The following is a 14,549-nucleotide window of genomic DNA, read 5'->3' as shown; positions in this document are numbered from 1 at the left end:
TGGGTAACTGAAACTGTGGAAAGCAAAACCACAGATAAGGGGGGACTACTGGATAAAAGTAGATGTAACACCAACTCACATTGATGGGTAGATGTTGTACTTGGAAAGGACATCATACATTCAACTTAGTTCTAGATTTAGGGTTTTGGTGGTCATTTCAAATTTTTTTTTTTTAGTGTTCTGACATTGAGAAGAATTCCTTTAGACCCAGGGGATCCTCTCTAGGAGACAGAGGTGCCTGAGAGTTTTAATTCTCCCTCTTTCCTACCCCATGGTTCACTAGTAGCTAATGGATGACTGGGCTGGGAGTACAAAAACCTACTTCCCATGACCTGAAACAGAACAAACTCTGAATTTTGTTTATGGTCTGGAGTTCCCTGCTGGATCAGGTTGAGTCTGGGCTTTCCCCTGAAATTACATGTATCGGTTAGTTTCTTCTCCATTCCTATTCCACTTTCCCCACTCATTTAATGTTTTGTTTTTGTTTGTTTCTTTGTTTGTCTGTTTTTCCCCTAATAACTCAGTTGAACTTGAATTTTTGGCTCCATATCTGATTCTAGGAGAATGTGGCCTATGATAAAAGCGTTTGGTCCCAAGTCATGATCAATTACTGCAGGTTTGGGGTAGATATTCCTAAAAGGTAAAAGGATTCATAACAAGGATATGAAGAAAAAAGTGTTAGGCTTGTTCTTTCTGGAAAAAATATCACTTTCATACCTCTGTGATGGATCTCCTGCAGATTTTCAGAACATCTATTCTCTATCTCAGGAATTGGTCTTGTTCATAAATCAACCTGCCTCTCTTCAGCAATGCTTTTCCCCACGTGCATCCACCATCAAGTCACATCAATTCTTCCCCTAAAAGTTATTTAGATTCACTTTCTACTGATACCATTCTACTCCAAGTCACCATCATATCTCAGCTGGTTTACCTATTCATTTATTCATCTTTCAGGTACTGTTGAAACACAGGAGAATGATTTCATTGTAATACGAAAGTTTTTATTGGGCATAGCAAACCAGAATAGATGGAGTAAAGTGGTAACCTTCAACACTGAAGTGTATGTCCTTAGGACTTCGCCAGGAGCCTTCTTAACTGTTTTTAAGAAAATGTTGAAACTTTGCCTGTTCCTGAGGCTCCAACCCCAAAGTGAAGCACTTCTTGCTTTGCGCAGCTTTTGGCTCCTGGAAAGTGGCAGTGACTCCCACAGGACCATCTCAGGGCTGCTCCATTGGTTCAGAACATCACACTCATCGGCACTGTCTCAGCACCACACACTCTTGTTTTAGGTAAAGCATTGTTGTCAGTTTCATTCTACATTATTGTGCATGTTAAATGCCTACTGTGGTGACCTCCAGCCTCACTGAGCTGCATTCCTGGGCAGTCTATGTTGTCTCTCCAGGTACTGACTATTGCTTCTGCTAAAACTCTGGCTTCACAGTTGCATATATTTTGAGTGGTCTTCCCTAACCCTGTTTCCTCATAGTATTTTTAGTGCAGAGTTTTGCAGGTTCATAGGAATGACTATGTCATATGAAAAAAGAAACACTTGTGCAGCTCTCATTTTCAAAGATTTACAAGTATTTTGGAAGACAAATGTGTAAAAATAAGCAAAGCATAGTATATACAAAATTTAAGTTATCTATTGATAAACTCTGAATAGATGCATATAGTAGAGAATAATTTATGCTGCTTAAGTGATCACAGGGGGACCTTGAAAGATGAGATGGATTTGGCTAAAATAAAGGTAAAAAGAACCTTTCAAGAGGAGAAAATAGAATACCATCACCAACTGCTAATCATCTAAACTATAAACTAAGAAGTCTGAATGAAATGCATGCCTTTTCTCTGATTTACTTATGTATTTCTTCCACATTTTTCAAAATTTATTTCATTCCAATTAAAATTTAATTGAGTTTTTAAAAAATTATTATACAAGTAAAATTCCAAATGTGTGATGACAAATGTTATTGACAGGGCTGTGGGGAAATAAGCTAGTTGGAGTGTAAAACGGTATGCTTTCGAGGGGAATTTGCCAATATATAGCAACATTACATATGTGTTTACCCTTTGCCCAAGAAATTCAATTTCTAGACTTCCATACTGGCAAAAACATAAAAAGGCATATTCATAAATCTATTCTTTAGCATGATTTGTAATCATAAAAGGCTCAAAACTATGGTATGTCTATAAAATAAAGTACTATGAAGTAATAAAAAAAATGAGAAATCTTTTGTGGTTAAAGAAGAGCTATGTTGGAATCAGCTGAGATCTATTTTGAAAGTTGATGAAAGCAGCATCATGATTGAAATTTATGACATCACTTCAACAAGCTAAGAATGTGAATATGGATTAGAGAGAGGTCCCATGGAAAAGAGAGGGAGGAAGAAAATGATTATTGGGCTTATAAAGATATATTTGTATATATTATTGTATTGTATTGTTTATATTATAATGTATATATTATTGATCCACTTTCCTATATTCATATCACATACCAGTGAGCTTAAAAAAGCTAACACTAACCTAAGGGGCATGAGAATTGAAATAAGACAACAAGGAGAGTTATGCTTTTGGAGGGAACATAGGGTTTTCTATCTAATCAATGGAGTCAGATTTTCTCAAAGGAAGAGAAAGTGACAAGAGGATTTTTGATTGATTTTGCTCTCTTTTACCATGCGTGTCCTTAAGTTAAGATTATAAGCAGTTTCATACTATCCACAATGTGGACACAGGGTAAATATATGGAATTACTTGGCCACAGATGTATTGAAATATCAATAATAAAAAGAATATACGTCTACAATGGGCAGGCAGAGGAGTTTTCCAGGGGGTAGCAATAGGTCTAAACTACCTCTGTGTTGTTTTTTGTCCACTGAGCTCTGCAACAGTCATTTCAGTAGTTGGGTTTCATCTCAAAGGAGATATGAAGTGAGGCAAAGAGGAATCCCAAATATAAAATTGATTGTTTCCCATTCAATAAACTTTAGTCTTACCTTTTGTTTATGGGATATAGTTTCTAAGGCCTAAGGCTTTGCGGAAGGTCCTGCTAAGGGCATTCTTCACCTCATTATTTCTCAGGCTGTAGATGATGGGGTTCAACATGGGAGTCACAACGGTGTAAGACAATGATAGCAGCTTCTTGCTCTCGGGAGAATTATTGGCCTTAGGCCGGAAGTAGGTGAGGCCTGATGATACATAGAAAAGGGACACAACAAGAAGGTGGGAGGAGCAGGTAGAGAAAGCTTTATGCTTCCCTTTAGTTGATGGAATCTTGAGGATGGCAGCAGCGATGTGAGAGTAGGAACACAGGATCAGCAAGCAAGGTACCATGACAACCAGAACGGTTCCGATGATTGCATAGATCTCAAACAGTGCTGTGTCTGCACAGACTAGCCTCAGCACAGGGGGACTGTCACAGAAGAAGTGGTTCACCTTGTTGGTGCCACAGAATGGAAAGCTGAAGAGCCATGTGGTCTGCACAGTAGCTACAGGAAAGCCTGGAAACCAGGAGGCAACAGCCAGTTTGGCTCTTGTCCTTTGGTTCATGATGACTGGGTAGTGTAAGGGGTTGCAGATGGCTACATAGCGGTCATATGCCATGGTGGCCAGGAGAAAGCATTCAGCAACCCCAAAGAAAAAGAAGAAATACATCTGCGTGGCACAGCCAGGAAAGGAGATGGTTGTGTCCTGGGCAAGCAGGGTCCCCAGCATTTGGGGCACAATAACTAGGTTGAAGCCAATCTCCAAAAAGGACAAGTTCCTGAGGAAGAAGTACATGGGACTATGCAGCATGGGGTCAACCAAAGTAACCAGAATAATGAGGCCGTTTCCCATTAGAGTGACCAGGTAGATGATTAGAAATGTCAGAAAAAGTAACAACTGTATTTCAGTAGGTAGAGAAGAGAAACTCATGAGGATAAACTCACTTACTCTTGTCCAGTTTCCTCCAGCCATAGATATAGGAAAAATTCTTCAGCTGTGGTCATGAAGAGAGATTCTTGATTGGAAGAGTCAGATTCTAGATTTGTTATTAAAATTCCTTCTTAGTGTCAAGGAAAGAGGCAAGATCAGGGTCTCAGTTGGAAGAGGAAGGGCCTTGTGTTGCCTAAGAATAAAGACACAAAGAAGAATGGCCAGAGCTTACACTCTGAGATGGGCGGTCAGCTTTTGGAGGAACTGATATTTCCCTATGTGCACATTAAAATATACCAAAAGGTCATGCCAAATCACAACCATGTATCTCTGAAGGGGTCATCAAAGGGTCTATTTTGGGTGACAGTGAGATTCCTGAAAACACCTAAACTTTTGAGAAGCAAACCCAATATTCGTGATTTCATTAAAAAACACACACGAATACATGAGAATTTATCAAAACTTAGAAATATAATTGTAATACAGGATAATGCATCTAATAATGTTTCTACTCTTGAATGAATATTTCTTGCCTGGTAGAGCTAGCATCTATTGAGAACAGTTACATATGAATGTATTTGTTCCTCTTATATGTTCATTTAGTAGATGAGGAAACAACTCAGAGAAGCAACAGCAGTTAAAGTTAAAGTTGCAGATCTGAAATCCAAAACACATCTGTTAAATTCCAAAGTCCTCTGAGTTCTACTGAACCATGTTTCATTGGACTGCCCTGCCTTGATCTGAAGACTAACTCATTAATTTTTAAGAGAATGATAATTGGGATTTCCGCAAAATCACAGTGAAGACAGAAGGAAAAAGAACCAAGAGAATCAATTAACATCATTAACATCAAGATGTTCAGGAGGTGGAAACAACCTAAGTGTCCATTGACAAATGAATAGATAAAGACGTTGTGATATGTATACATAATGGAATATTATTCACCCAAAGAAAACAAGGAAATCCTGCCATTGCATCAACATGGATGGACCATGAGGGCATTATGCTAAGTGAAACAAGTCAGACAGACAAAGACAAATACTGTATGATCTCACTTACATGTGGAATCTAAAAAACAAACAAAACAAAACAAAAATAAATTCATAGAAAAAGAGATTAGATTTTTCTTTTAGATGGAGGGTGGAGGGAGGAGGAATAAGAGGAAGGTGGTCAAAAGGTATGAATTCCCAGTATTAAGCTGATAAGTACTAGAGATCTAAGATACAACATGATTACTATAGTTAACACTACTCTGTGATATATAGAAAAGTTAAGAGAGCAGACCCTAAGAGTTTTCATCAGAAAGATAATTTTTTTTCCTTTTTATTGTTTGAGGTTTGACAATTATGTTCAAGAACTCACCCTAGAAAAAGTGCTACATACCTCACTGCTGAATATCAGTATGATCATCTTCAAAGTACTCCCCTTGGGAAGCTATGCACTGATGCCAGCGCCTAGTTCACCCTTCAAAGCAATTTTGGAACTCTTTCTGGAATAGCCATCAGAGCTATTGTCATATTACCCTTGATTTCCAGAAAGTCATCAAAATGTGTTCCTTTCAATATTTTCGTTATCTTTGGGTAAAGAAAGAAGTCATTGGGGATCAGATCTGGTGACTAGGGAGGGTGTTCCAATACAGTTGTTTACTGGTTAAAAACACCCTCACAGACAGTGTCGTGATGCAAGAGCCATGAATTGGCAAAAAGTTCAGGGTGTGTAACGTATTCATGCAGCCTTTATAGCACTTCCAAATACTAAACTTGGTTAACTGTTTGTCCATTTGGTACAAATTCATAATGAATAATCCCTCTGATATCAAAAAACTTTAGCAACATCCTTGCAACAAGTTCTTGAACTTAATTGTCAAACCTCATATAACCTGGAAATTCAAATTATTTACTATGACCTGACTAATATGTAACCTCTCTTCATTATTTAGCTTCTCTACTGATTGAAAATGGATTTTAAGTGAAAACAGAACTGAAGGATGAGCAAACAAACAAACCTATAGTTAGTAAGACTAGGAAAATAAATAAGGCATAAACATGGGAAAGAAAAGGATAACATCATTTCGAGTAGATGAAAGATTTAATACTAAGGAGTTCAATGAGTTGACCAATTATAGAATAGATATATAAAATAACTATTTTATAGATATATAAAATAGTTTTCCAATATTCATGAAAAAAGATAGGGAAAAAAATTTCACTGTATCAAAATACTAAATACTTTGGAATAAGCATATTAAAAATAGACACATTCTTATGGACTGTAGTATACTTTACGAAAGGTCTGACAAGTTCGCAAACTCATCCTAGAAAAAGGCTACATACCTTATTACTGAATATCACAATGGTCACCTTCGAAGTACTCCCCTTGGGAAGCTATGCACTGATGTCAGCGCCTAGTCCACCCTTCAGAGAAATTTTGGGACTCTTTTTCTGGAATGGCCATCAGAGCTACCGTCGTATTACCATTGACGTCCTGAATGCCACCAAACTGTCTTCCTTTCATTGTTTCCTCTATCTTTGAGTAAAGAAAGAAGTCATTGGGGGCCAGATCAGGTGACTAGAGAGAGTGTCTACTGGTTAAAACTCCCTCATAGACAGTGCCGTGTGAGCTGGTGCGTTGTCGTGATGCAAGAGTCATGAATTGTTGGCAAAAAGTTCAGGTCGTCTAATGTTTTCATGCAGCCTTTTCAGCACTTCCAAATAGTAAACTTGACTAGCTTGTCCAGTTGGTACAAATTCATAATGAATAATCCCTCTGACATCAAAAAAAGGTTAGCAACAGTGTTGCAACAAGTTGGTGAACTTAATTGTCAGACCTGTATATAATGTTAGAAAATGTCTTGAACAAATTGACTTTTGACAAATTGTCTTTAAGAAGACAGAGGTATTATTATAAAGATATCAATTACTAACAAATCAATAAGTAAAATGATGTAATTCCAAAAACATTAAGAAAAGTAGAACAAGAAGTATATATACTGTCTGATATTAAAACATATTATATTACCTCATAATGTTTTATTATATTCTCTCATAATATTAAAATATTTTATTATATCTATTTGTATATTATATATTATATTTGTATATTTGTATATTATATCTAGTTTTGAAGAATTGGGCTTCAGGTTAATAACTGAAACACATGAATCTCAGGAGCACTGCATACATGCGGAATTCCAGAAACAGCTCTGGGGCAAGTTGAGGGGAAAATAAATACTATATTCTCACCTTAAACAATACAACAAAATATATACCATGTGGATAATGATTTAAATGTAAATATGAAGCTCTAGTTGAATTTGAATAAAATTACGTTAGCGTTCAGAATGTCTTTGTTGGCATATATTCTAAATCATAATCCAAAAAAGTTTCATTTATTTGACCATATAAAAATTAAATAAATTTGAACATTAAAAGCCTGACATAGAAATTAAAAGTAAATTCCAAATGAAGGCAACATTTACAAGATGCTCATCAAGAAAGTGTTACAGATTGCCCAAGACAAAATTAGGCAAACCTATCATCGTTTAATTCCCATCGTCAGAAATCAAACATAATTTTCTAAAAGGAGATTAATTTTCTTTTAAAAATTTAAATATGACAATATTTACTTTGGACAAAAGTGAAAGAATATAAACATTCAAACAGTGTAGTTCCAAATGATAAGTGGATTTTATAGTATGTATCAGAAACTCTTGGAACAAGTAATCTCGTATCTTCAATTTTAGATTAGTACGGACTTTATCAGAATGCTCCTCTCAGTTTTATTTATAATAGAGTAATTGAAACAAATAAACAATAAAGGAAAATATAAATATATAAAAATGGCAGATTGGTGAAATAAATTGTGTTATACCTATGCTATGAAATGCTATGAAGTAATTTAAAAGTATGTTGTAAGAATATTAAATGGCATGAGAAAATATTCAATACGTTCTGTAAATTGATAAATTAGGCTACAAAATAGTATTTTAAATGTAAGATATTTCTTTTAAAATGAAAAATTATCTATCTATCTATCTATCTATCTATCTATCTATCTATAGACACACACACACACACACACACACACACACACACACACCGGGGTTGCCAAAAAAATGTATACAAGTGGACACTTTGGTCAACATTGCTCAAGCAGTAGTTCGCCATAATCAGAAGTGCCTGGAGGCTGATGGTAACCACTTTGAGCAACTCTTGTAATTGCAGAAGTCAGATATGACTTGTATTCATCTTTTGTTATCAGTATATATTGAGTATTACAATTTTAATACAGTTTTCCTTTCTTAAAATGTGTATACTTTTTTTTGGCACTATATATATATATATATATATATATATATATATATATATATATATATATATATATATTTCTTCAATTCTAATTGCTTGTTAATATCCTAGGGGTGCAATTCCAAGTGTTTTAAATTTCTTATTTGCATTTTATATTTTTTACATTATCCATTGTGAAAATATATTGCTTTTTATTTTGAAGAACAAATGCTTGGATATTACTAAGACTAAAATTCTTACAACGCAAAACAACCCATAAACAAAGGGGAAAGGTAAATGACAAACTGGGGAAGATATTTGCAATAATGGCAACAAATAATGAAAAGTATTTATCTATCTGATACATAATGTGTCATATAAAATAATTTTTATAAAGACATGATCTACCCCCCCAAAAATAGGATACACAAAGATATACTTCACCAAGAGGTGCCAATGGCCAGTAAGCATATGAAAATTACTCTATTATGCTAGGAATAAAATAAAAAATTGTCAATATAGAAATTCAATTTCTTCATCAAATTTGAAATATTGAATAATATTCAGTGTTAAGTAAGGAGTGGTGTACTAAACAATTTCTTATTTTGTTTAAGGCTGTGTAAATTAAAATAATTTCTCTGAAAATCAATTTGGTACAATTGTGTGAGGATCCTTTAATGTTCATACATTTTGATACAAGAACTCCTTTTGGCAGAAACGATGGAGGCAATGATTTTACGTGGAACTTTGTTCAGTGCCAACCATTAGAGAGATAAGTTGAAAACAATTATTAATTGATAATTGAATGATTCAATTTATAAAGAATGTACTTAAGGAAATACACAATCATTTAAGTACTTTTTGAAGAATTTTGAATGCTGTAGTGTAATAATCACCATACAATATTAGATAAAAAACAGGAATGTCACACTGCACACATATGATCAATTTCCAATTTTGTAAATCTACGCTTCTATAAAAAGGCTGAAAGGTATATGCAAAATTCAAAAGTTACCTACTTCAAGTGGTAAGAAGGTATTTATTTTCTTATTTTTATTTTCCTGGATTTCCAAATTTTCTACAGTGAGCTAAATTTGTTATATAATAGCAATAAAACATTAAAAATAAAAATGATGATGGCCATAATGATGATGACGTTGACACTATTTGCTGAGTATATAATAAATAGATTTATGCTTTGTGCTTTACATTCATTCTCATTTTCTTCTCACAACAACTCCGTGACTTAACTACCATCATTATCCACCCCACATTAGAAATGAATAAACGCAAATTCAAGGCAGATATGTAATTTTGTAGTTAAGAAACTCTGTAATTATATGGGGAGTAAATGACAGAGCATTCGCTTAAAACCATAATCAGAATAATAATAAAAATCACACTAAGGCTATTAACAAAGCATATAATATGAATATAAGCTATACCTTAAGTGTCATTTTTGGTCCTCCACTTCTATTTCTTCCTTCTCTGCTTCATTGTTGAGCAGAGAATTCTTATCATTTATTGAACAACTCAATCCTTTTTTGTCTCTATGCCATTGCATGTGACATTGCCTCTGCCAATATACAATGTCAGACTTCTTCCTTCCTATCCTCCAAACTCACTTCTGTCTCTTCTGTGATGTTTCCAGATAGAATTAGTCATCTTCTCTATTTTCCCATATTCTTTAAAAACATTTTTATTAATTTGATATTAAAATGACGTATTTACATCTCAATCTGGAAAATCCTTCAGAACATGAACTATCTTAGTCATCTTTATAGGAGGAAACCCAGTGTCCATCCAGATAAGCTATTAATATGCGTTTGAGGATGACTGATTAGATGAATGAACACATGAATTTGACAAAGTTCATTCTTCCTAAAGTTTCCATTCATCATTAGAGTTCTTGCTTTTCTCAATGACTACTTTTCCTTTAGTCAGAATTCCACTTTCATTAGAAACTCCATGTCAGGACACAGTGTAGTGTTTCGTGCTGGTGGAGAAGGATTGGGAAAGAGGAGGGAGGAGAGATGAAAAATCCTATTGGGATTTCCCATAGAACTTCTGGAAACTAAGGGGGAAGAAGAGATAGCTCCTGGCTTGGGGGTGGAAGACATCACAGAACCTGGTGGCCCATGGCCCCTTACCAGTTTCTCCAGAACTTCTGCAGGAACATCCCTCTGCTAATCATTTGACTGTCCCAGGAGTAAGAACTCACTCTTCTAGGCCTCCACACTTAGAATTGTCCTAAGGAGATAGTGGACTCTGATGTCCTCTGCATCACGAATGGTCCACTGAGGTAAGTCTTCCCTAAGTTAATTAAAGGAAAGTCAAAAAATGGAGGAAATTTATATCCTGTTGTAGTTATGACATAGAGAGGGGAAACTGAGGCCCAGATAAGAGAGAAAACTGATGATATTTTTCCAGTGTTGACATAGGAACAGAATTAGGTGCTCCACCGAACCCTGCCCAAACCTTGTCCAGTCAAGCACCTGAACCTGGAGAGGGACCCAGCTGACCTGACCCTTGGTAAAGAGCCTTACCTGTATCCAACAGGGAGACCTGCTTTGTTCAGACCTGCCTGACACCCACGTTTCATGCATGTCCTTGAGTATTTGAAAAGCTCCAGCTCTGTTGTCAGAAGAAGCAGAAGAGGAACCAAGGAAGTCTTAGGTCCATTAATGGCTGGACCTGAAACCAGGTCACTGCTGCCTTCTCTCAGGTGTGACTGAAGAAAATACATGGGTTTGCCATGACCTCAGTTCTGATTAGGAGAGTTATTTCCATCTGTGCCCTTTTTGTCCTGGGGCCAGTTGAAGGGCTGGCACTTGTGTTTTCCCCCAGGTGTTATTGGGTTCAACTTAGCTCCTCTTCCTTCCTTTCCTCTTGGGGACCTCACCTTTCTTGAATCTACTGTCCTTTGAGACCATGATGAATTTCATAAGCCAACAGGATGAAGTTCAAGAAAAGAGAACCAAACTCAGGGCTAGCATCGTGTAGAATAAAGCACAAAGTTTGAAGTCAGTGATGTAAATGTAATCGCAGTAGTGGATCTCTCTGGTTTGTGATGCTTAGCAATTTTAAGTTTATTTTTAAAAAATCAAGGTGAAGAACATTATATACACATCACATATCATAAACTGCATCTATTTTATAAAAAGAAAATTTCAAATATATACATTAAATTTATTATTAAAACATTTCTATAAGGATATACAAGAAATTGATAATAGTTGCTTCTAGGCAAGGAACTGGGGTAATGGAGGTCTGTACTGAGAGGGAAATCTACTTTTGATTGTATATAATTTTGTACTGATTGAATTTTTTTACTTAAATCATTTAATTTTGAAATTATTTTCGATTTGTAAGAGTCACAAAGATAGTAAAAAAAACTTTTTTACTCTCCATTCAGGTTTCCCTAATTTTAACATGTTACATAAACATGGTTCGTTTGTCAGAAAAATTAACATTGGTACAACGCTATTAACTAAACTATAGGTCTTATTTGATCAGTTTTTCCACACAAGTCTGTTTTCTGCACCAGGATTCAATCTAAGATAATATACTGCATTTAGTCATTATATATCCTTACTTTTCGCCACTCTTTGATGTTTTCACAGTGTTCCCTTATTTTTAATGACTTTGACACCTTTGAGGGGTAACTGGTCAGGTATTTTGTAGATTGTCCCTCAATTAAAGTTTGTGTGGTGATTTTTTCATGATCAGACTTTTTTTTTTTTTTTTTTCTGAGATGGGGGAATAATATCACTGGGGTGAAGTGCCCTTCTCATCTCACTACATCAGGGTGTGACTGATATTAACATGACATCACTATTTCCTTTGCATACTCTATTCCTTAGAAGCAGGTTACTAAATCCAACCCACATGCAAGGGGGTGGGGAATTAATCTCCACCTCCAGAAGAAAGGAGTCTGGTTGAATTTTTATCATGTGTAAATATTTGACTTTTTAATAAAAAAGAGATATTTGAGACAAAACAAAACTAATGCTCCTCCACTGAGTCCTAACCTCATGACCTGGAGAAAATTATTCCATGTCTCAGTTTCTCATGTATAAAATGCCCAGTACCTGTTGTGAGAAGGAAATTAGATAAAGTATAGAAAATATGGCAAGCCCTGTCAAATGTCATACGTGATAAGGTTCCGTCAGGATACTATGTGACGTGGGACTGGAAGGTTGCCATCAAGGAGGCCAAGGGGCACTCCAAATGCTATATGATGACCACCATCACTGCTATTACTGCCACCTACCCCTTTTCCACAATAACTGACTTAGAATCTCTGTGTATACTAATCCTTTTGCTTTGTATATTATTCCTGTTTGTTTTTATCTGGTTAACTCCTATACACTCTTCTGATACTACTTTAAATGTCACCTTCTCAGTGAGGTCTTTTCTGATTCGAATGTAAATTGAGACTCCCTCCTATTCTTTGTCAGAGTACTTTGTTCTTTTCCTTCATTGTGATCATATAAATTTGTAATTATATATTTATTTGTCAGTTATTTGTTTTATATCTTTCCTCTCCTTTGGACTATAATGTCCCTGAAGGCAGGGACTCTGTTTTGCTCATCCCCGTAAATCCAGCACTGAGCTGCGAGTGTAAAGGAGGATTAAGAAGTGAACATGGAAGCAATGAGGACAGTGAGGAGGCTCTTATAATAATAATAATTTAGAAGTAAGGGCCTGGATAGTGTCATACAATGGCATGTAATGGCAGTGGCAATGAAAATGGGAATTGAGCTAAGGTTTGAGTAAGAAGAATTTTGCCAAGGAAGCACGAGCAGGTTTAAGAAACTGGTTGAACACTTCTATGATAGCATTTACCACAGTGTAGAATTATATATAATACAGCACTTTGCATGATACTGTCTTTTTGTTCTATAGCTGTTTGTGTACTTGTCTGTCTCACCACAGAGCCAGGAGCTCCTTTTGGGCAGCATTGCTATCTTTTCAAGATCCAGTACATATATATTCACTGATTAAATGAAAGAATATGTCAATGAATAATGGGGTAAAAAAGAGGAATAAGTAACAAGAAATTTTTTTCAAGATTTGGAGGCTGGGAGAATAAATTTGTCTGGGAACATGGTGCTAGACATATGTCTTGACACCTAAGCAGAAATGTCTTAGTGGCAGTTGGAAATATGGAACAAACATTTCAGTGAGATGTCAGGGCTAGGAAAACAATTTGGGGATCATGCATTCATTTATTGAGTACTTACTATATGCCATAAACTGGACTAGGCCTCAGAAATACAAATATGAATGATAAATTCTCCTTACCCTGTCCTTTATGCATATAAAAATACAATTGTAATGTTTAATGCTTAACAGTGATATAGGCAAGATACTATATATGTACAAAGAAAGTAAACTTGGATTTGCCCAGAGGAATCAGGGAGAGATTAATAGAAGAAAAAACATTAGAATTTAATCTTAAATAATATGTAAAAGTTAACTTGGTATGAGAAGTATGAGGTGAAAAGCAGGAAATGAGTAAAGATATATTTAATAATAATGTCTACCTTTTGTTGAAAATGTATTGTATTCCAAGTAACTATTTGGAGAATAAAACTAACTTTATCAGTCCTTTCAATGATCCCAAAGAAATAGAAATCTCCCTGATATATATATATATATATATATATATATATATATATGTATGTATGTATGTATATGTATATGTATATGTATATACATATATACACACACACACACACACACATATATATATATGTCTCAAAGTTTTGTTTTCTCCTATGCTCCCCTTGAAGACTCTTGGCCTTCCATGTTACATATCATTCTTTTTCTTTTGACTTCTTTATAGTTTCTGTCTTTATATTTTACAGAAGACATATAATATATTGTAAAAAACATTATATTTTGCAGTCAGATAAACCTGGATTCAAATGTAAGCTCTGACACTTACTGTTTGTTCCTTTGTCCTGTTCTATACATCCTGATAATACCTATGATGAGTAAATGATACTTTATTTACAAATAGGTAACTCATATTTGACAGTAAATATATGTTAATTCCTTTCTTTACCTTACTCTCTGGGAAAGGAGGGAACCTAGTAATTTACCTGTGTTATAATTAGTAACAAACTAATTGAGAATTCTGCATAACTAATATCCTATTTTAAATTGCAAGAAATACTAGAGAATAGAAAGAAGCATAAAGTTCTACAAGCAGAAATGGTTGTCTACATGGTGCTTATGTTGCCACAGAATAACTGGCTTTAATGTTTTCACAGTAGGTTTCGTTACCCTCCTCTTTATCTTTACATCAAGATGAGGCAGGTTGGGTAGATGGAGGACTAG

General features: G+C 35.2%; 2 protein-coding genes across 6 annotated transcripts in view; both read right to left on the bottom strand.

Annotated features, from left to right (window-relative positions):
• The window catches only part of ZNF215 (zinc finger protein 215), a 105,017-nt gene that overhangs the window by 40,716 nt on the left and 49,752 nt on the right, over positions 1 to 14,549 (bottom strand). For 2 of the 5 annotated variants that reach the window (XM_074335921.1, XM_074335925.1), the window contains exon 1: positions 3,934 to 4,050. The exons of 2 other annotated variants lie outside the window; for them this stretch is intronic. The gene's annotated coding sequence lies outside the window, so the exon portion shown is untranslated. Of the gene's footprint in view, positions 1 to 3,933; positions 4,071 to 14,549 lie in introns of those variants that run through there. One more of the 5 variants, XM_074335922.1, reaches the window with a different exon arrangement.
• Positions 2,408 to 3,957, bottom strand: OR10A5 (olfactory receptor family 10 subfamily A member 5). Its single transcript, XM_019728036.2, has one exon. It carries the CDS (start codon positions 3,955 to 3,957, stop codon positions 3,004 to 3,006), a length of 954 nt encoding a protein of 317 aa, XP_019583595.1. The 3' UTR covers positions 2,408 to 3,003.

Source organism: Rhinolophus sinicus, linkage group LG06 (assembly GCF_036562045.2).
Source record: "Rhinolophus sinicus isolate RSC01 linkage group LG06, ASM3656204v1, whole genome shotgun sequence".
In the NCBI taxonomy this organism is placed as follows: domain Eukaryota; kingdom Metazoa; phylum Chordata; class Mammalia; order Chiroptera; family Rhinolophidae; genus Rhinolophus; species Rhinolophus sinicus.
The sequence above is the reverse complement of the archived record's forward strand: the minus strand, read 5'-3'. Positions and strand labels throughout refer to the sequence as shown.

Bases quoted from the DNA above. Each gene is read 5' to 3' on its own strand.
- OR10A5 (XM_019728036.2), bottom strand. From the start codon at position 3,957: ATGGCTGGAGGAAACTGGACAAGAGTAAGTGAGTTTATCCTCATGAGT.